The 20,227-nt window shown below is 48.1% G+C and overlaps 2 protein-coding genes across 2 annotated transcripts in view; both read left to right on the top strand.

Moving 5' to 3' along the window:
* LOC135820760 (uncharacterized) overlaps window positions 1-20,227 on the top strand; it is a 69,615-nt gene that overhangs the window by 19,217 nt on the left and 30,171 nt on the right. The window lies entirely within an intron of this gene.
* On the top strand, window positions 2,520-14,947 carry LOC135820761 (uncharacterized). The gene is made up of 10 exons (XM_065333791.1): window positions 2,520-2,696; window positions 6,840-7,038; window positions 7,535-8,229; window positions 8,650-9,930; window positions 10,476-10,676; window positions 11,401-11,449; window positions 11,591-11,681; window positions 12,083-12,159; window positions 12,685-12,916; window positions 13,752-14,947. The coding sequence occupies exons 1-10, from the start codon at window positions 2,535-2,537 to the stop codon at window positions 13,774-13,776; spliced, it is 3,012 nt and encodes a 1,003-aa protein (XP_065189863.1). The 5' UTR covers window positions 2,520-2,534; the 3' UTR covers window positions 13,777-14,947.

Below are 20,227 nucleotides of genomic sequence, written 5' to 3' on the forward strand. Positions count from 1 at the left end.
TGTGTGTGTGTGTGTGTGTGGGTGGGTGGGTGTGTGAGCCAATTTGACCAACACACTGTTGACAGCATGCCTGCATTGGATGTTCGTGAACATCTGGACGACGTCCCTAGCATCGAGGAGCTCCAACGTGCACTTCGCCGTATGAAGAATGGCACAGCCAGTGGTCAATCAGGCATTCTGCCAGAGCTGATTCGTTGTGGTGGTGAACATTTGTTTGGGTCGCCTCCATGAGTTCATCGTTAGGGTTTGGGAAACTGGATCGGTCCCTGCTGACTGGCGTGATGCAGAGATAGTCCCCATTTCCAAGAAGGGTAACCGGCATAGCTGCGATAACTGGCGTGGCATCAGCTTGCTCAATGTTGTGGGCAAACTGTTTGCTCGCATGCTCCAGGACCGGCTGGAGCCACTCGCTGAAGACTGGCTACCAGAGTCTCAGTGCGGTTTTCGGAAGGGTAGGGGCTGCATCGATATGATCTTTGCTGCCCGCCAAGTACTCGAGAAAGCCATCGAACATCAATCTGATCTGTACGTCTTGTTTGTGGATCTACGCAAGGCGTACGACTCGGTCCCCCGAACAGCGCTTTGGCTGGTCCTGCAGAAACTCGGTGTGCCTCCGCGCATGCTTCAGGTGATCCGGTCTCTTCACGAGGGTATGATGGCGTCTGTTCGCGTGGGTAGTGGTCAGTCTGACAGCTTTGGGGTGGAGAATGGTCTACGCCAGGGTTGCACCCTGGCTCCGATGTTGTTCAACCTCTACTTCTCTGCCGTCCTTGCACACTGGCGCTCAACATCCACAGTGCCTAGTTTCCCGATGAAACATCGTATCGGCCGCAAGTTGGTTGGCGACCGTACTGCCAAGCACAGACTCACAGACTTATCCGTGTCGGAGTCGCTATTTGCGGATGATGCTGCCCTGTATACCACTTCGTACGAGCACATGGAGACGATGGTGAAGAAATTTACGCAGTGTGCGTCAGGCTGGGGCCTGACTGTTAGTGTGCAGAAGACAAAGTTCTTGGCGGTCGGTCCGAGTGTCATCCGTGCTGATATTGTGGTGCCTGGGAGTGCTGGTGACGTGATCGGCGTGGTCAGCGATTTTACCTACCTCGGCAGTACAATCAGCGACAATGGAGAGCTGGATGCCGAAGTCACAACTCGTCTCGCCAAGGCATCGAGGGCGTTTGGTAGCCTCCTCCAACCAATTTTCCGGAACTCGGGTCTATCGCTTGGAATCCAACGTCACGTCTACCAGGCCGTGGTTCTTACAGTGCTGCTGTATGGTTCTGAGACATGGACGCTGAAGGCACCCCTCCTGCGCAGGTTGGACACGTTCCATCGACAGTGTGTTCGCACGATTCTGAGTGTTACCCGAGACCAGCAGTGGCAGGAACACCTGTCAAGGGAAGACCTGGCGAAGAGCAGCGGCATGCCAGCCTCGCTGGAGGAGGTCATTCGTGTGAATCGCCTGCGATGGCTTGGTCACCTCGCAATGATGGACGACACCAGGTTGCCAAAGCAGATCCTGTTTGCGGAGGGCACTAACACGCGGCCCCGCCATGGACCCAAGCGTCGTTGGAGAGATGTGGCAGCTTCAGACCTGCGTGCGACCGGTATCCCGGAGGCGCAATGGTACCACCTTGCTCAGGACCGGAGAGACTGGCGCGAGCGTAGCCGTCGGAAGCCACCAAGCCAGCCCCAACCAAGAGTGTTTGTCTGTGTCTGCGGCCGCGACTTTCGCCGTCCGAATGATTTATCCCGACACAAGAACTACTGCCTCGCCTAATAGCTATCATCGCCTTCGGCGATGGGCTTTCCAAAAGTCCAAAGGTAAGCCCATTGCTGAGCAGCGAGGGGCTTGCCACTGTGGAGATTGTGGGTGTTGGTTTCGAAGCAAGGGTGGTCTAGCTTGTCACCGCTGCTCCTCACCTCAGCCTCAGCCTTAGCCTCCCGAGCCCCGGCAAGTCTATGTACAGGATGCCTGCTGTGCTGCGCACTGTGCTGTGTGTGCCCGCTGCTTTCGGACTGTGCAAGGCCGCGGTCATCACTGGTGCTCGAGGACTGGCCCCCGCCCGACTGCCCAGCAGCGTAATTTTTTCAGTCATGTATGCGCGTGTTCTCGCCGGTTCCGTTTGCTCCACCATCTCCGGCGTCATCAGCTGCGTGCTCCATCTTCCTCTCTGATGCCCCTCCGGGGCCCACGTGACCCCTGTGGCAGTGGCTCTACAGGACAGCACAGGTGTGTGTGTGGGGGGGGGGGGGGGGTGCGTGGGGGCGGGTGCGTTGGGGCGGGTGGATGCGTGGGGGGGGGGGTGCGTGGGTAGGTCCGTGCGTGGGGGGGGGGACGCGTAGGTGGGTGGGTGCGTTCGTGCATGCGTGGGTGCGTACGTGGATGGGTGCGTGTTTAGGTGGATGCGTGGGAGGTTGCATGCATGGGTACATGTGTGGGTGCGTGGGTGGGTGGGTGTGTGGGTGTGTGTATGTGTATGTGTATGTGCATAAGCACTCATGTATATTTGTATGTATGCTATGTATGTATGTTCCTTCAGGACATATTCGAGTCTGATTGGATGAAATATTTCCTTTCAATAGGGTTCGGCCGTTTTAACCCAGATCAGTCTCCGCGTACATTCAGATTCAATTCTGAAAGAGGTGAAATTGGCCAAGTTGCATTTAACCTGACTGACTCTGTTGCAAAGGTGAGCCTCTTTGAACTAACTTCAATAAATAGAATAGCGCCATAAATAGAGTAAGCTGCGCACTCAGTACAAACACCATTAGCAAAACTTGTTTTCATGTTGAGGAACAAGCTTTTATACATGAAAACAAGTTTTGCTAATGGTGTTTGTACTGAGTGCGCAGCTTACTCTATTTATTACGTTAATTACATCTCCACGTAAGCTTTTCAAATAGAATAGCAATTAAGAATTAAATATAAGTACATGGTAAACACAGTCATCTGCAAACACAGAACAATTTCGAGTTAATGGACCCATTGCGCAATGACGTAAAAACACCCTTCACAGCCAAATATGGAATGCATGAGTAATGCTTGTGAGTATGCTGGGATCAGGAGTGCACTGTTCAACACCCCAGACTACCCCCCTCCTCAGGTGGCTGTGAAGGGTGTTTATGGCACAAATTACGTCATTGCGCAATGGGTCTATTCCGAACGTTTTCTCTTGTCTATCTGAAGGAAATGATCACCACACTGATTTTCAAAAAAGAGCAAACAAGGGAAATGTTATTATTGTTGGCTCACCTTAATTCAATTAGGGTCCAGAAGAAAGACAACTTGATATCGGTTCGAATGGCGTCTTTGTGGTCCACTTTCACGACAACAACACACACAGAAGTCTCTGCTGTGAGCACGGTGGCTCGGCAACGAAAAGCCACTGCGAAGTGACAGGAATGCGGTCAAGCACAACATTTTTGCTGAAGCAAAAAGTTGCAGGGAAATCCCAAAATCAGTGCGATTTTACATGAGCCCCAAATGTTCAAGTTACCCACAAAAACACAAGCTTTCCAACTCTCTTTGGCCGTTGGAAAGCGTACCATATCTTTCACTTGCAAACGATAAGCCAAACTTGCCAACTCGCGAATTGTATGATCATGTTGCCATAGCGACCAGCGCAGTGATGACGCACGTTCTGCTTAGGTCCGTGAGACAGAAGGTCGATCACTGCAGAATGTGGTCATTTTCATTATTGTGTTATTGTATTCACGAAGTGAAAGAAGTGCTGTGTTCAATGCTGCTAGTACATTTTTCGGCATTCTCCTGCATTTCCCTTGGCTGACTGTAGCCTAGGAAATGGTTCCTCAAGGAGAAGATGCTTGGTATTCGCCATCTCTCCCGAGAAATTTTCAGCAAACTTTCAAAAAACTACATTATTTGGTTCGCCAATCTCCACCACCTGTCGTCTCACCTGGCTTCAGAAGATGTTACGAGAGATAGGAGAATCGCCAGCAAGCATCACATCCATCTTCAGGAAGTGGAAAGAGCAAATGGCGTGGTCCTTGGTTGGGGTAAATGCTAAACGTCTGATTTGTTCCAACCAAGATGTTAGCGCTTTTTGTCACTATTTCCGCTTGTCTGCTGCTGTCTCCGCACTCCAGCCTTCTCCTGTCAGTGTCACGTCCCAGTACACACCCGAAAGGACTACTAATACTAAGCAGGGGCGTCACAGGGTGGCTGGGAGTGGTACGACGGGGGGTCCGGGGGTGTCCCCCGGAGAAAAAAATAAGGGTTTTTCGGCTAACAGGCCACGTTTTAGCACTCTACAGCCGCAAAGGAGGGTTCCCTAGCACTTATTAGACAACCCCACTCCAGCTCCAAAAACAAACTTCTCATGGATTTTTGGTATTTCTGTACATCGTAGGTAGCCCAGCAAGGCAAAAGGAACCCATTCAATGATTCAGCTGATCAGGGCCATTGCCCTCGAAAAAATCGCAAAATCCGAAGTACAAGCGTGCTGCGCGTTCTAGCGCCAGCCGCTGTGCAAAAACGTATGTCGTGTCCTGCAAAACTGCCAAAAGTCTGCCGCGTCGCGTGCACTATGTACACGGCCGCGGCCTAGCGCCTGGACAGTCGCGAAGTAATTTTAGTTGTTTTTAGAGAGAGAAGAAGATCCCTTTTTTTGTTCGGTGGGATTGAAAGATCTGCCAGTGGACCGGAGAGCTACAACACTGGAAGCAGAAGAAAGCGCTTGCGGAATCTTCTCTGTCATCGTGGCAACAGGACTTTAGTTTGCGAGAGACTTTCGTCGCGGACGCAATTCTTGTTGCTGCTACCAGAAAACTCGGGGAACGAAACGATCGTAAATCGTTATAATATAGGTGAAGCGGGCGCGGGTCGTGTCGGTGAACAGCTGCAGAATATTCTGCCGCCGTGGAGCAGCAGTCCAAACACTTTTCAGCTTCGGAGAATGAAGCGCTTCCCTTTTCTTTTGACAAGCGCTGCGTTCGCGGGTGTAATGCATTTTCGAATCCGCTTGCAGTAGATCGTCAGGAGCCAGAGGTACTAGGTAGGTGTCGTTGTGGAAAGAATATAATTATGTTGTAGCTGACAAGTGACATACATGTAGTGTCTCTTGACGTGCTGATCACCATTGTAACATGGTAGATCTTGGAAAATTTTAGTTCTGGACCCAGTGATCTCCGCCAGCTCAGCTCTGTTTCCGTCAAGTTTGCAGTGAATGCGTCCGTGAGGAATCCATCGTCTGGTTGTCTCTACCCGTGACTCCAACCGCCTATCGTATTGGATAGCCGCCTGGAGTCTTGGGCAATATCTAGCTGCTAGTGCTAGGCATCAAGTCTGTATGCTCCTTGCAATGAAAGTAACAGTTGCGATGTTTTGTACAAGTCCGAAGATCCTTGAATTTTTTTATTGCTTTTTCGGATGAATTGGGTGGACCATCCTGGACGAAAAGTGGTACGACCATGGTCGTAGTGGTCGTACCGTGTGTGACGCCCCTGCTAAGAGTACGTGAAAACCAGAGTGTGCAGCTTGTGGCCTTTTCTGCTATGGGTGTCTGTCACGGCGGAATTCCGGGATTACATCATATTTGGCGCAGATTTGAGGCGGGAAATGACGAAGTGCGTACAACTGAGCTGCAGTTGTGCGGAAAGAGACTTTCTTGAATCCTGCTTGTACGCGCTACATCACTAAAATGATGTCATCACGGAATTCCGCCGTGACAGCAACCCATCCGAGCTGCACACTCTGGTTTTTATGTACTCTTGCTAATACACAGCTCACGGCACTAATAGCATTGAACAAAGCCCTTCTTACACTTCGTGAGTACAATAAACCACTTGAAAATGACCAAATTCTGCAGTGATCGACCTTCTCTCTCACAGAGCTAAGCAGAACATGCGTCATCACTGCGCTGGTCGCCATGGTAACATGAGCATACAATTGGCGATTTGGGAAGTTTGATTTATCATATGCAAGCGAGAGATATGCCATTCGAACCGATGTCAAGTTGTCATTCTTCAGGACCCTACATGAAAAATCGTTACACTTCCCCTTTAAGTGTCTGCAGGTTTATGATGATTTTTATCATGGTGTGTCCATGCACAGGATGCTATTAAAGCAGTTGAAAGTTTGGAAGTCGTTTGTAAATGAGAGTGCTCCGGCTCGACAGAGTGCTCATTATTCATTCAAATATAGCTATCGTACACACAACACAGAGCACTACAGTTCACAAGTAGTTGTCTGATGATTGCCTATGGGCATGACACTTTTAGTTACAACGAATGATGCGTGGTGCTCTGTGCCGTGTGTGGGAAGCTGCTTGTACAAGCCTCTTTGGACTTGTCCATCTAAATAAAGCTTATGTTAGATTCCTGAGGTTGCCATGGAAACCAATATGTTTGACCATTTCTCTCTCTTCTGTCTGCCTGTCCCTCCCTCCCTCTCTCCCTCTGAACATGCATCGATAGTTCATAACTCAGTCAAAGATACAGCTGTGATGTCTTTCGGTGTGGGAAGCTTTCTGTGAATATGGTGCCGGTGAGGCGTGCTTTGCTGTGAATGTCGTACTGGGAAGCATCTCTCATTGTTGAGTCGTTCTATGAGCTGGTTCTTGGCAATCTGCCGTAGACCCACGTGTCCATATTCCATGAATGACACACACTAACAATCAAGAAAACACGGACTTGGGACAGAATGCACACTGAATGATATTAAACTGTGTTGATGCTGTGGAAGGACTAACTGGGCCATGTCAGTGTGGTGCGATGCACTTTTAAAAGAGAGCAGGGTTACCGTGGCAGCCATGACAGTCACAGAGACCTAGTAACAATGTGTGTGTTTTGTTCTGCTCTCTGTGTGCTACAAGATGTCAGACCCCGGGGATCGATCCCTTTTTGTACATTGGTGGCCAACAGGTGAAGTGGTGTGCAGCGAGATGAAATGGAATGGTGGAATGCTTAACCATAAGCTATTGGATGTCCCTGGAGCGCACGATATCATCTATGCCGTCATGCAATTGGACATGCCTTACCGACCCTCCTGTGTTAAAATTGTCTCCTACACAGGTATGGAAGTATCAGAAGACATTGATGAAGGTTGGTCAGCATGAAGCCAGTGCTGAGACGGGTGGTGCCTTCTGTTCCACCAGTCTTTTAATCCATACACAGTATAAATGTGATCAAGTATGATTGTGTTAGCAGAATGAATACTTGAAATTGGAACTTGTGCGTACTAGACTCGGATGGAGAGCCAGAGATTATAATTGCTGCATTTGCCAGAGAACATTGCGCACTTTAATGCGCTATTTCAGGCCCGAATTCGCAGGTGCGCACTATGCTCCGAATGTGAGAATACATGCACTTTGAAAAGTAGTGTAATGTATCAAACTGATGCGAAGTTTTCTACTTCTGAGTCTCTGACCCTGAGTAAGCCATATCCATGCATTAGAGGTGTCTTCTGCCAGCTACACTGCACTGCAAATGCAAGATGGGTACGAGACCCCATAGGTAGCATATGCATTCATGTACAAGTGTAAGTATTTTATGTCTTTTTTGTGCACAGTTTCTGAACCCATGGTCAAGCCAGCCCGACTCCAGCTGGAGATTGGAATACCGTTTCTACGCATGATTCTGATCGGTGAAGCCGGTGCAGGCAAGACCAGCCTGGCGCGCTCTCTTTGCCGCAAGAAAATCTTGCGCGGAAAGGACGACAACAGCACAGTCGGAGTGGATGAAAGCACGTTCATCATCGATGGCGATCAGCTGGAGCAGGAGGCCAGCAAAGACGGCGAGGAAATGCTCAGAAGGAGGATCGCCTCTGTGATCAAGGATACCGCAACTGTTCCAGAGGCCCGTCTGCACACTGCCGCTGCTTCTTCTTCTTCTGCCTCATCTGTTTCGGAATCCTCTCATTCTGCTAACTCTGCTGCAAGCAATACCAGATCAGACATTTCTTCTTCACTAGCAAGTAATGCCTCTGGGTTGACGGACCCATTCTCTGACTCGGCAGCAAGCGAGAACGAGTTACCACAAAGTGTGATTAGTGATATCTCAAGCCGCGTGACATCCTCTTGGTTCATTGAGAATGCCAGCGCAGATATTGCCAAGGGATCGTTCCAAATCATCCGCATCTGGGACACGGCAGGCCAGGACTCCTATCGGCTGCTTCAGCACATCGGCTTTGGTGCTGACCGCACTGTGTATGCAATTGTCTTCAACGCAAGCCAGTTTGTGGAAGCAAGGACTCCTCAGAGCACTGTAAGTATTGATAGATGTCGAGAGACCGTTGGACAGTGGGCTGGTTTTGGTGTAGGCAGTCTAGTCCAGCACCTTGTGTGTGAATTGTGAAGTGACTGTGACCAGCCAACAGTACAATGGGTTTCGGTGTTAGCTAGACCTTTTAAAAGCCAAGAATGCTGTACTTTAGAAGATGGCAATGATTTGACCTTCGCCGTACTATAGCATACAGTGTTATACTTGAAGAGATGCGACGCCAGACTAGAAATATCTTGAATTGAAGACAGAATACTCAGATATTGCCAGTATGAATGACAAGTTCGTACACATATCCCCGTTTAATATGAGTTGTCTGAGGATCGCCAGGACTTGGCATAAAACTATTGGTTACAACACCAGACGCATTGTGCTCTGTGTCTGGTGTGTTCCTGTGCTATGCAGGTTCGACACGAGGGCAAACATCGGCCTTGCACTGCAGCTGTGCCGAGGCAGCCAAGCCTTACGAAAATCCACGAATACCTGGCCACAATACACAACATGCCGAGTAGCAGCAACGTGCGGGTGTTCCTCGTTGGCACGCATATCGACCAGCGTCGTTGGTTCAGTGGAGCGACCCTGGATGCGGAACGTGATGTCATCATGAAAAGTCTTAAAGGGAAACCGTACTGCCACTTGCTGAAGTCTGACGACATCGTGTTTGTCAACAACACATGTTCTGGTAGCTTCCTCTGGCTAGAACACGCTGGAATTCAAAGCCTGCGCACTAAGCTTCTCGAGGAGAGTGTCAACCAAGAGGCTATCCCACTTGCACGTTGTCTGGAAACGCTCGCACTGCTCGAGCTCTCTGGAGATCCCCGTCTCTCCAGTCCCTGGATCTCGCTCAATAATCTGCTTCGTCTAGCCCGCTGCCTTGGCGTTGCACACCGAGTGGATGAGCTCAAACCTATGCTGGGCTTTCACCACAACCTTGGCACCGTTCTCTTCTTTCCCCAGTCCGTAGCACTGCGGGATAAAGTGATCATCAACGTACCATCCGTGATGAAGCTGGCTGGCTCGCTCATTCAGCCTGGAATGAAGCGAGAAGATTTCGTGAAGGATCCACCATCACGCGATGACATTGATCTCTACCAACAAGGCTACATCACGGTTGAACTGGCCCTGCGTCTATGGCAAGAGCACAGTCCCGAGTTCTACCAGCTGATGTTGAATGAGGAGCACCGACACACCTTCTTGCAGCTAATGGAGACTCTGTGCATCCTGTGTGACCTGGGTGAAATCACCACGGCCAGGAACGGAAAGAAGAAAGTCTTTCTCATGCCAGCTGCGACCGAAAATGAGTCTATCCGTGAGCTGGAAGGCGGCTCCACATCCGAGGCCATTCTTCTGGCTTGCGACGAGAACGACCACTTTCCACATGATATGTTCCTCACAATCGGCACGAAATGCATCACTCGCCACAACCAGCTCCTCGCCGAGAGCGGCACGAAAACCAGCGCCTGGAGGAAGACTGCCCTGTCCAAGTTTACCATGCGACTACCGTGGAATGTCAGCGACGGAGAGTGGCTGCTAGTGTCCTACTGGAAGTGCGGCATCTCTCTCAGAATGGAGTCGGTCAACGAGCAGCGTGTCTTCGGCAGTGGTGAGGGTGAGGCAGCGCTACGTCAGGTGAAGCAATGGTTGTCTGACATGCAGGCAGTTACCAGTCAGAGACTTTTGATTGAGGTGAGTCACAGTGCCGTGCCATAATTTATTATTACTCTTTACTCAACTCCATGTTCTCCCTTGTGGAGCATGCTGTTCTTGTGCCGTGCACTAAATACGGCCGGTGAATGGTTGGTGAATGGCTGGTGAATGGCTGGTGAATGGCTGGTGAATGACTGGTGAATGGCTGGTGAATGGCTGGTGAATGACTGGTGAATGGCTGGTGAATGGCTGGCGAATGGTTGGTGAATGGCTGGTGAATGGCTGGTGAATGGCTGGGGAATGGCTGGTGAATGGCTGGTGAATGGCTGGTGAATGGCTGGTGAATGGCTGGACGGTCTTCCTTAACACTTGCTCTTCTCTAGTATTGAACAATTTCATTCGATGATCATTTCTTGTCCCACCGTACACGTACAGTTGTTGTCCACCTGGTCATGGTAGCCACCGACATTGCCCATCATCACACGTGTTGTGTTTATGATCCTTGTCTGTTGTTGTGTTTATGATCCATGTCTGTTGTTGTGTTTGTGATCCTTGTCTGTTGTTGTGCTTGTTGTGCTGTGAAGGAGACGGTGGCATGCGGTTGTGGCAAGATGAGCAATGGTGTGCTGTGCATTGCACACGGTAGAGGGAAGTGCATCGACCACGCTACCTGCTTTCACGCAGTCGACTGGTTTGAGCCCGGAACAATTCCGATGTGTCCCGTCTTGAACAAGGAGGCGAGGATCCCCAATGGAGGACTGTCCTTCTGGAAGAGATGGACTCAGGTGAGAGTGCATGGAAATGTACCAAGAGTATCTATACCACCCCCCCCCCCCTTGTACGAGTATATTACCCCCCCCCCCCCCCCTGTCCAAGTGTTATTATACCCCTTCCAAGACCATATCACCCCCCCCCCCCCCCCAAGACTCTACGTGTATACTTCCAAGTAGAGAGTATAGTCAGGACTGTATATACTCCCCCCCCCCCCCCCCCCTGTCCAAGTGTTATTATACCCCTTCCAAGACCATATCACCCCCCCCCCCCCCAAGACTCTACGTGTATACTTCCAAGTAGAGAGTATAGTCAGGACTGTATATACCCCTCCCCCCCCCCCCCCCACACACACACACATACACACCAGCAGTTCAGCGATCCTCTGTGAAAGCTGCTGTCTGATGATTTGCATGAAACTTGAAGTTACAGCTACACAGCTCTTTGCCTCCGTCGTGTGTGTGTGTGTGTGTATGTGTACGTGTGTGTACGTGTGTGTGTTTGTGTTTGTCTATGTGTCTGTATGTGTGTGTGTGTGTGTGTGTGCGCACGCGCGTACGTGAGTGTATGTATGTGTGTGGGTGTGCATGCTTGCGTGCGTGTATGTGAGTGTGTGAGTGTGTGTGTGTGGAGGGGGGGGGGGGGTTCGTGCATTTGCCCTTGCACTCACTACCCTGCACGTATCTGTGTGCTGATCACTACCCTGCACGTATCTGTGTGCTGATGTGCTATTTACAGGACCCTTCAAACCTTGTCCTGCGCCGAGAACCGACTCCATCCGGCTCAGGTAAGGGAAATACCCTAAACGCGGGTAGAACGGTTTTGAACCGCTTATATATCCGTTTGCAATGAACCGCTTGCAGATAAATCTGTTCTCTTTTGTCACTGAGCTGATTTCCTTGTCTGATTTCATTGTGTATCTGTGCAGCGTGTGTGGGCACTGGCGGTGCAGCCATCAGTTTACGTAACATGTCACCGGAGGAATACGTCTCGGCCAAGTACTGCAATCTGAACAACGCGTAAGTAATATCTAAAGTGTCCTAGGAACATGTAACTATCAAGAATGTGCAACAGCCTGTACAATCTCTATCCAATGCTGGGCCTAGGGGACTGTGGGGCTTCACATCACATGGCATGTTTCGATAAGTTATGCTAGCAAACAGTGCAAAGTGACGTCCAGAGAGGTGAACCCAAATAAGGTTGTGGATTCGACCCTGTACCTATTATGCACAGGGTGCAAACAATGCGTACGGGTTTGTCATAATTATGATGTGAAGTTATGGTGCGTGTACACGAACATGCATGTACGGATGTGTGTGTGTGTGTGTGTGTGTGTGTGTGTGTGTGTGTATGTGTGTGTATGTGAATGTGTATGTGTACGTGTATGTATGCATGTGCTCACATTGTTGTTTTCTCTCAGTGATAAGCTGGTGACACTTACCGACTTGACTGATCTCGGAAACAAGATGGCGGAGTACTTGACTCTTGCGGAACGAAGTAAGTGTTCGCACTTTTGTTGTTTATTTTTCATCTTGTCATAGGCTTTCACATTCAGGTATATATCGTGAGGTGAGAGTCACGAGACCGGTGGAGGACGCGAAAGAAGAACTTCTTTTCTTCTTTTTTAGAAGGTGTTGCATTTGAACCTGTAATCCTGTGGGTCTATGTTCTTTATTCTATCTCTATTCTCTTGTTCTGGTTCTGGATTACAGAGAAACTATTCTCTTGTTCTGGTTCTGGATTACTGAGAAACTATTCTCTTGTTCTGGTTCTGGATTACTGAGAAACATATTCTCTTGTTCTGGTTCTGGATTACAGAGAAACTATTCTCTTGTTCTGGTTCTGGATTACAGAGAAACTATTCTCTTGTTCTGGTTCTGGATTACAGAGAAACTATTCTCTTATTCTGGTTCTGGATTACAGAGAAACTATTATCTGGTTCTGGATCACGGAGAAATTGTTTTCTTGTTCTGGTTCTGGATCACGGAGAAACGGTTTTCTTGTTCTGGTTTTGGATTACAGAGAAACTGGCCAAGCAGCTGGTAATGGCAGCCGGCGAGTTTGTCAACAACTTCGAGAGCATCATGATCTCTTACATCAAGGAGAACCAACGCGGCCTAGCGGATACCGACAATGTGGCCGGTCAGCTCTTCTACATCGTCCACAAGAAGGAGATCAGCTGCAAGGAGCTTCTGTGCATCTTGGCAGCATTCACTCGGGAGGAAGTCGTCGCGAGAGTAGCACAGATTATTGAGTGAGTGTAACGCATGCAGACACCAGTGTTGCATTTGACCAATGGAAGGGTTAAGGTAGGGGGTAGGTGGTAGGGCACAGAATGCATGATGACCCCAGAGGAAGCAGCACCAGATGGAATGGGAGGGGCAGGGGAGGGGGGCAGGTGAGGGGAGCCCTGGGGAAGGGGGCAGGGTGCTGAGTGCATGATGACACAGAGGAGACAGTACCAGCTGGAATATTGGGTACATGTGCTTGTACAGGTACATGATATGAATATGCCCATGCAGCAATGTACATGTACTTGTGAACATGATTGTGAACACAGCGATACTACCGGGAATTCGCTAATGCTGAAGACAAAACTTGGCAGGATCTGCCGCTCGGTATATTTATCTGTATGAGATAGCACAGAGAAACCGGTCTAAGATGACCGCTCGAGAGACATTCAAAATGTGGTCTCTGTGGCCAGCTGGTCGCCTCATCAAGGGTCGTTTGACTGGAAATAGCATCCCTGGGTCGATCCTGGTTGCAGTGGTCTTCTACTGTAGCGTACATGGAAATCCAGTCAATTGATCGGGGCCGGCGCCCTTAGCGCGTACAGAACGCTGCGTGCCGTGCACATGTTGATCCTATGCGACCAGCGCGCTGCAGCGCATAAATGCATGTGTGTACGGCTTATCGACGGCTGCATGGCCAGCGCCCTGGGGCCGCTAGACATGCGACCGGATTTCCATGTCCACGACAGTAGGATGGTGGTTGCCTTATCCGAGTGGCCGCCTTGCCATGTTGTAATGTACATGTTCATCATGGGTCTTTTTCTGTCTGTTTATGTTTGTTTTTGCACTCCCTCTTAGGCGTGCACGGTTCATTGACGGTTGAGCTGATGATCCCGTCGTCTCGAGCCGGCAAGGCGTCCGACAAAACCTGGTGCTCCGCGTAGGTTTGCCGTGTGCTGTCCGTGGTGGCCAACGCCTATCTCTGTCCAGTGCCTTGCGCAGTGGAGTGCTTGCTCAAAGTAGTGTGCAGGCTGCACTTTGGACATCGACAATAGTGACACGGAATCATGCCCTGCATCAGGTTTGTCATTCATTTCTTTGTTCTGCATGTTCAGATTTGGTACGTAATGGATGCCAAGTGAATTGAATGATCGTTTTCTAGGTATTTTTTCATCTTTTTTTGCACCGTCTCCCGCCACTTTTTGAATTATTGATAAAAGTATTCTCTTGAAAAGTCTTTGCATAAACTACACATAATTATAATGCAGTGTAGCACTTTTGATTTCTTTCTTACAACTTCAGTGGGTTTCCCACACCCGTTTTGCATATTTGTTTGATTTATCATTTCCCCAAGTTTTCCTTTAGATTTAGCAATGCTTTAGAAGTAGCACTGTATCACAAATACATACATTGACACACACACACACACACACACACACACACATACACACACACACATACACACACACACACACACACACACACATACACACACACATATTATATACACACACACACACACACGCGCGCGGATGTGCACACATGCGCTGCTGACACACACATGCATACATGTACGTGCAAATACGTCCGGCAAGACGCACAGACACCTCGTCTGTGCATGCATATCAAGGAAAGATTTTGATCAAACCGCTGTCCATGCACTGCTTCGCTAGTGTCGCTGGGTCTCCCACAAGCAATGTGAATATTCTTGAACTGGAGTCCGACCTTGTTCGACTCTTGATATTTTTCCTTTATTTGGAGTGTGCCCCCCCCCCCCCCCCCCTACTTCCTCACCCGGAAGTTGCAATTCAGCTTCTGCATCCTGCGCTCGTATTTTGCCGTTTTTTCAAGTTTTTCGCCTGCTCCAGCATTTTGCAGTTTTTTGATTATGTGCAATCACTATAGCATTCATTGTATTCAAGCCGGACCCCGGCACTGCACAACCACAGCAGTCGGCCGGTCTGACTCGATTTTCAAAAGACTAAGTACACGCTCCTCTCAGTTAGGGCAGTCATGTGACATGCCCCAGGAAGTAAAGATTTGAATAGAATCGATTCGTTGTGTTCTTGTTGTGTCATGTGGCCTTCACTGCTATGGAGGTTATGCGATTACATTATCAGTCGAGATGCTGTGGCAAAGTCGCGGCACATATACACGGCGGTGTTGTGCTAGAGACTCACGAGGCTGTATGCATACAATGTAGCCGTGACTGACTCGTGCTCTGCACATAGTGCCCATAGGCGATTCCACTGACTCACCGCCATGACATCATTCACATAACTATGACATCATTCACATAACCATGACATCATTCACATAACCATGACGTCATTCGCATAACCATGACATCATTGGCATAACCTCAAAAGCAGGTAGCCTGTGCGGTGTGCAACAACAGTCAACTTTGCGTATAACCACACTCGGCGGGGCATCAGAAAAGTGTCGTTATACCCGAAGTCGCATTCTACATGTATTACAGCTTGATTGATTGATTGATTTTTATTATGCATGGGACTTTGCTCTGACTTGAACGTCGAACACGACGTCACGACTCACGCGTACATTTCTTTGTGGGTGTGCGCGTGTACGCATGCATGCATGTGGTATGCTGCGACATGCAGTCAAAGCATGCACTGCCTGAACATGGTCATGTCAACCACGTTACAGAAACCACCCTGCAATTGTAGTGTTGCAGAGCACTTTATGGTGAAAAATACATTTTTTCCTCAAAATGTTGTTATGGTATCACGGCGCGGCATAATCCGCCAGAGCCTAATCAGAGTGCATGAATGCGCAGCATCAAGAGTACATAACCCCCGCCATGAGAGCGGGGTTATGTATGGCAACATGATGGATGGCTGCTCTCTCTCTCTCTCTCTCTCTCTAAATCATGTGTAGATCTACCATGTACAGTCAGCTCTGCGTACTGTAAACATGGTAAAAGCCATACGTATAACGAAGTGCTAGCTCTAACGAGTTAACGAGGAGAAATCTGTCGTTAAAATAGAAATCGTTATACAGAAATCGATACATATACTGTCCCATTGAGCGTCGAGAATAAGTGAGAATCGTTACCTTTGGTACACGTAAACCAGTCAATTTTGAGAAATCGTAAGCAATCGTAATATGCGCCTCGTTAGAATAATGACTTTCACAGTATGACGACACTCGGCGGACGGCGGGGCATCAGAAAAGTGTCCCCGGATGGGACTTTCCTATGGAGTACTATGGGCGTGGGAATTCTGTCGTTATTCGCGAATTGTCGTTCCCGCATTTATTCGCGATGTTGACTGTTATTGTGTCATGTATAAGAGTACATCAGTATTGCCTGTGTCCTGAGCGAATTGAAATAAAAGAATACAACAACATGAAACCCGGGTTTCATGTAGATCTACCGTGTAGATCTACCCTTGATGGTACATCATACATGCATGCATTGACGTGACTGCATGTGCTTGCCACATCGATCTAGAGCACCCAAAAAGAAATGTACGCATGACGTCGTGTTCGACGTTCAAGTCTAGGGTTTTCGAAAGACGACGACGTCGAGGAAATAGGAAGTGATCTGGATTCGAAGATCTCGCACTGATGGATTCTGCAAGATGCTTCGTGCTGGTGCTAAAGCCTCTGGCTGAGCAGCTACGTTTCGCTTTCAGGAGCTCATGTTGATCCTTGCTATTGCGTCTTCCTATCTTCTCCAACTGTTTTCTACTGGGGCTGCACAAAGTCCAGTCAGCGTTGGCCAATTCGACGTAAATATCAAAGTTTTGCTGTAGCTAATCTTGATCTGACGGTGTTGCTGGCTGCAAACTCGACTGCTGGGCGAGTGCTGTAAGCCCTAGGTCTAACTAGGGTCGGAAAAGGAGGACTACCACACAAGCTTTTCTCTATCTGCTTAGTCGTCCGTGCCGTGGTGGCGCCCTTTGCCGGCTTTGGCCTGCTGAACTAGGTAAACAATTTTCGTTTTTATCCTCTTCGAAATGCATTGTATTCGAATTTGTTCTGCAATATTCCACACCATAAATAACTTTTATGATAAGGCATGAACTACTGTGCTGGTTTAGACATCACCCTGGGCTTGCGTAAGGCGGCATGGGTTTCCACAAGAGCATGGGCTTGCACAAATGCATGGGCTTGCACAAGAGCTTGGGCGTGCACGAATGCACGGGCTTGCACCCGGCCACAATGCATGTATATGTAGAGGTAAGGTGATGGCCAAATTACTGTATTATATAATAGGATCCTGGCTGTTTATCCCTTATCTATGAATATCAGTTGTCTGATGATTGCCTATGGGCATGACACTATTAGTGACAACAAATGATGCGTGGTGCTCCGTGACTTGTGCGTACGATGGCTGTATTGGAATGAATAGTTAGCGCTCTACCGGGCCGCAGGACTCATTTGTGGAGGTACTCAATGGATATGTGCAGGAGATGCATAATTTACTGTCAGCCTTGCCGATTGCAACACACGGCCAGCCACACGAATTATCATGTGTTTGTTTTAGCCTCCCGGTGCCATTTGAATGTGTGTAGCAACCATATTTGCAAATTATACCCATAAAATACTATATTATAGTATGAGTGAAGCGGACATTACGCAAAGAACAAAGAGAATAATGTTAAATAAATGTTCCGAATCGATTTTCTTTGAGACCATCTGATGATCAGGGAAAAGTCGTCTCACAACAGAAGCTATTAGTGTGCGGGGGAAAATTAACTTTTACATGTTCGTCTAGAGGATAGTGCGAAATATAAAGGTGAGGGGTGAAACAAAGTGTGAGAGAAGAAGAAAGAAGTACCGGTAAGAAGAAGAAGAAGAAGAAGAAAGAAGTACCGGTAAGAAGAAGAAGAAGAAGAAGAAAGATCTACTTCTTTTTGAAGTAAGAGTGTTCCAACGGTGTGAACTAATACCAAAGTCTCGCATTTTTTGTTGCCGGGGACAGCACCTATAGTTACACACTAAGTTGGGGATGATGTAATCATGTCATCGCATGTGGCGCGGGCAAGTATTAGCTACATTGCTTCCGCACGTGCTCTCTTGTTCAACATAAAATGTGCTTGTAATTGTACAGTTCCGCTTGATGAAATCCTAACCAGAGTGCACATTTGGCAGCCTAAACTACCACGGCCCTTGACGCGCTGAAAGTGGCACGGACACAGCTGGACGTACACAATCATGTAGAGGCGACGGTTTCAAATAGGACACCGGTTGCAAACTGGAACGGACTCAATATTCACTTTCTCTCTTGGTATTTTGATTAGAAAACATATGTCACAGTGAGACTACGATGTGTTATACTCCGAGCCAAAATTTCATGGCTCTGCGATGACCAGAAGCGCCATATCAAGCAGGTGAGTTTTTGACGTGTTGCTTCGCACTGCGACTTGAGTTTTACGACTTTCGAAAAATCAACTTCTTGTCGCAGGTAAACAGCGGCTCGCCTCTCGACAATAAAGCACCGCATACCAATCAAAACTAATGGAAGCACACACAAGGCTTATTGTTACTCTGTACTGGCCGTCGTGGAGCGATAGCAATTACCTAATTTCAGACCCAGAGTGAATTTGACGGGCACTCTAAAACGTGTCCGGTTTGGAGCCACCTCTGATTTGAACTTTTTTGAAGCGAAAAATTGGGCAACTTGGAGGCAATGGGTCAACACAAAGGAGTGGCTCAGTTCGATTGACTCTGGCCCCAGAGCAAACTTCAACATGCCAGTTTCCTTCCACAAACATATTTCGAGTGAAAAATCAACGTTGATGATCGTTTTGGGTCTATACAAATTTGGCTGTCAAAACGTTCCGGTATCGAGCCGTCTCCTCTACAATACACAATGACGTAGTCGGAACTGGTCCAGGCTGTCAGCTTTGCACTTCGCGTCGGATTTCAGCGAGCACAACTGTAGTACTAGTACCAGGGCAACCGTGTACCAGGTACACCGAGTTGTACCACCACGTACAACTCACCGTGTACCAGGTACACCGAGTTGTACCACCACATACAACTCACCGTGTACCAGGTACACCGAGTTGTACCACCACATACAACTCACCGTGTACCAGGTACACCGAGTTGTACCACCACGTACAACTCACCGTGTACCAGGTACACCGAGTTGTACCACCACGTACAACTCACCGTGTACCAGGTACATCGAGTTGTACCACCACGTACAACTCACCGTGTACCAGGTACACCGAGTTGTACCACCACGTACAACTCACCGTGTACCAGGTACAGCGAGTTGTACCACCACGTACAACTCACCATGTTCTACTACTGGGTAGATCTACAAATGTAAAGTGAGAAACTTTTGCTAGAGATTAAATTTCGCTATTTCCGCGACCATCACACATTCGCGAATATGAATCGCCAAAAACCTTTCCGTACATTGATTGTAGACAGTACAAGACCCGACTGAACAAATAGAATCGCAAACGTTTCTCAGCGTGAACCAGCCCGATTTATGAAAACGCTAAATTTTCACGCTGCGAAAGTTTGTAGCTTTACAGTATCAATATCAAGGAAGTGTAGAATAGAGTGAAGATCGGATATAACAACCTTGCATATAACGGCCTTGCATATAACGACAGATTGAGTAGAGCGACACAATTCTGTTGCCCAAGTCGTTTAGTAACTCCTTTGCGAAGATCGGGTTTAATAGTGACAGATCGAATATAATGACATTTTTGTTCTCTTCCAAAGGAGTGTCGTTATATCCAATCCCCACTGTACATGTTATTCGACTTAAAACTCGAATCGGATCATTTTAGACCACGAACTTAACTACGATGACAAGGCAACTGGATGGCTCTTTTCGTTTCTTTCTGGGTTTTTTTCGCTGTCTTTGGAGGCTTCTTTCTTTATCCTTCTCTATCTCTGTACATCATGTACAGTGGGGATTGGATATGACGACACTCCTTTGGAAGAGAACAAAAATGTCATTATATTCGATCTGTCACTAAACCTGATCTTCGCAAAGGACTTACTAAACGAATTGGGCAACGGAATTGTGTCGCTCAACTCAATCTGTCGTTATATGCAAGGTTGTTATATGCAAGGTTGTTATATGCAAGGTTGTTATATCCGATCTTCACTCTATTCTACACTTCCTTGATATTGATACTGTAAAGCTACAAACTTTCGCGGCGTGAAAATTTAGCGTTTTCATAAATCGGGCTGGTTCACGCTGAGAAACGTTTGCGATTCTATGTCTTCAGTCGGATCTTTTACTGTCTACAATCAATACACGGAGAGGTTTGCTGCGATTTATATTCGCGAATGTGTGATGGTCGCGGAAATAGCGAAATTTAATCTCTATCAAAAGT

This window comes from Sycon ciliatum, chromosome 7 (genome assembly GCF_964019385.1).
Source record: "Sycon ciliatum chromosome 7, ocSycCili1.1, whole genome shotgun sequence".
NCBI lineage: Eukaryota > Metazoa > Porifera > Calcarea > Leucosolenida > Sycettidae > Sycon > Sycon ciliatum.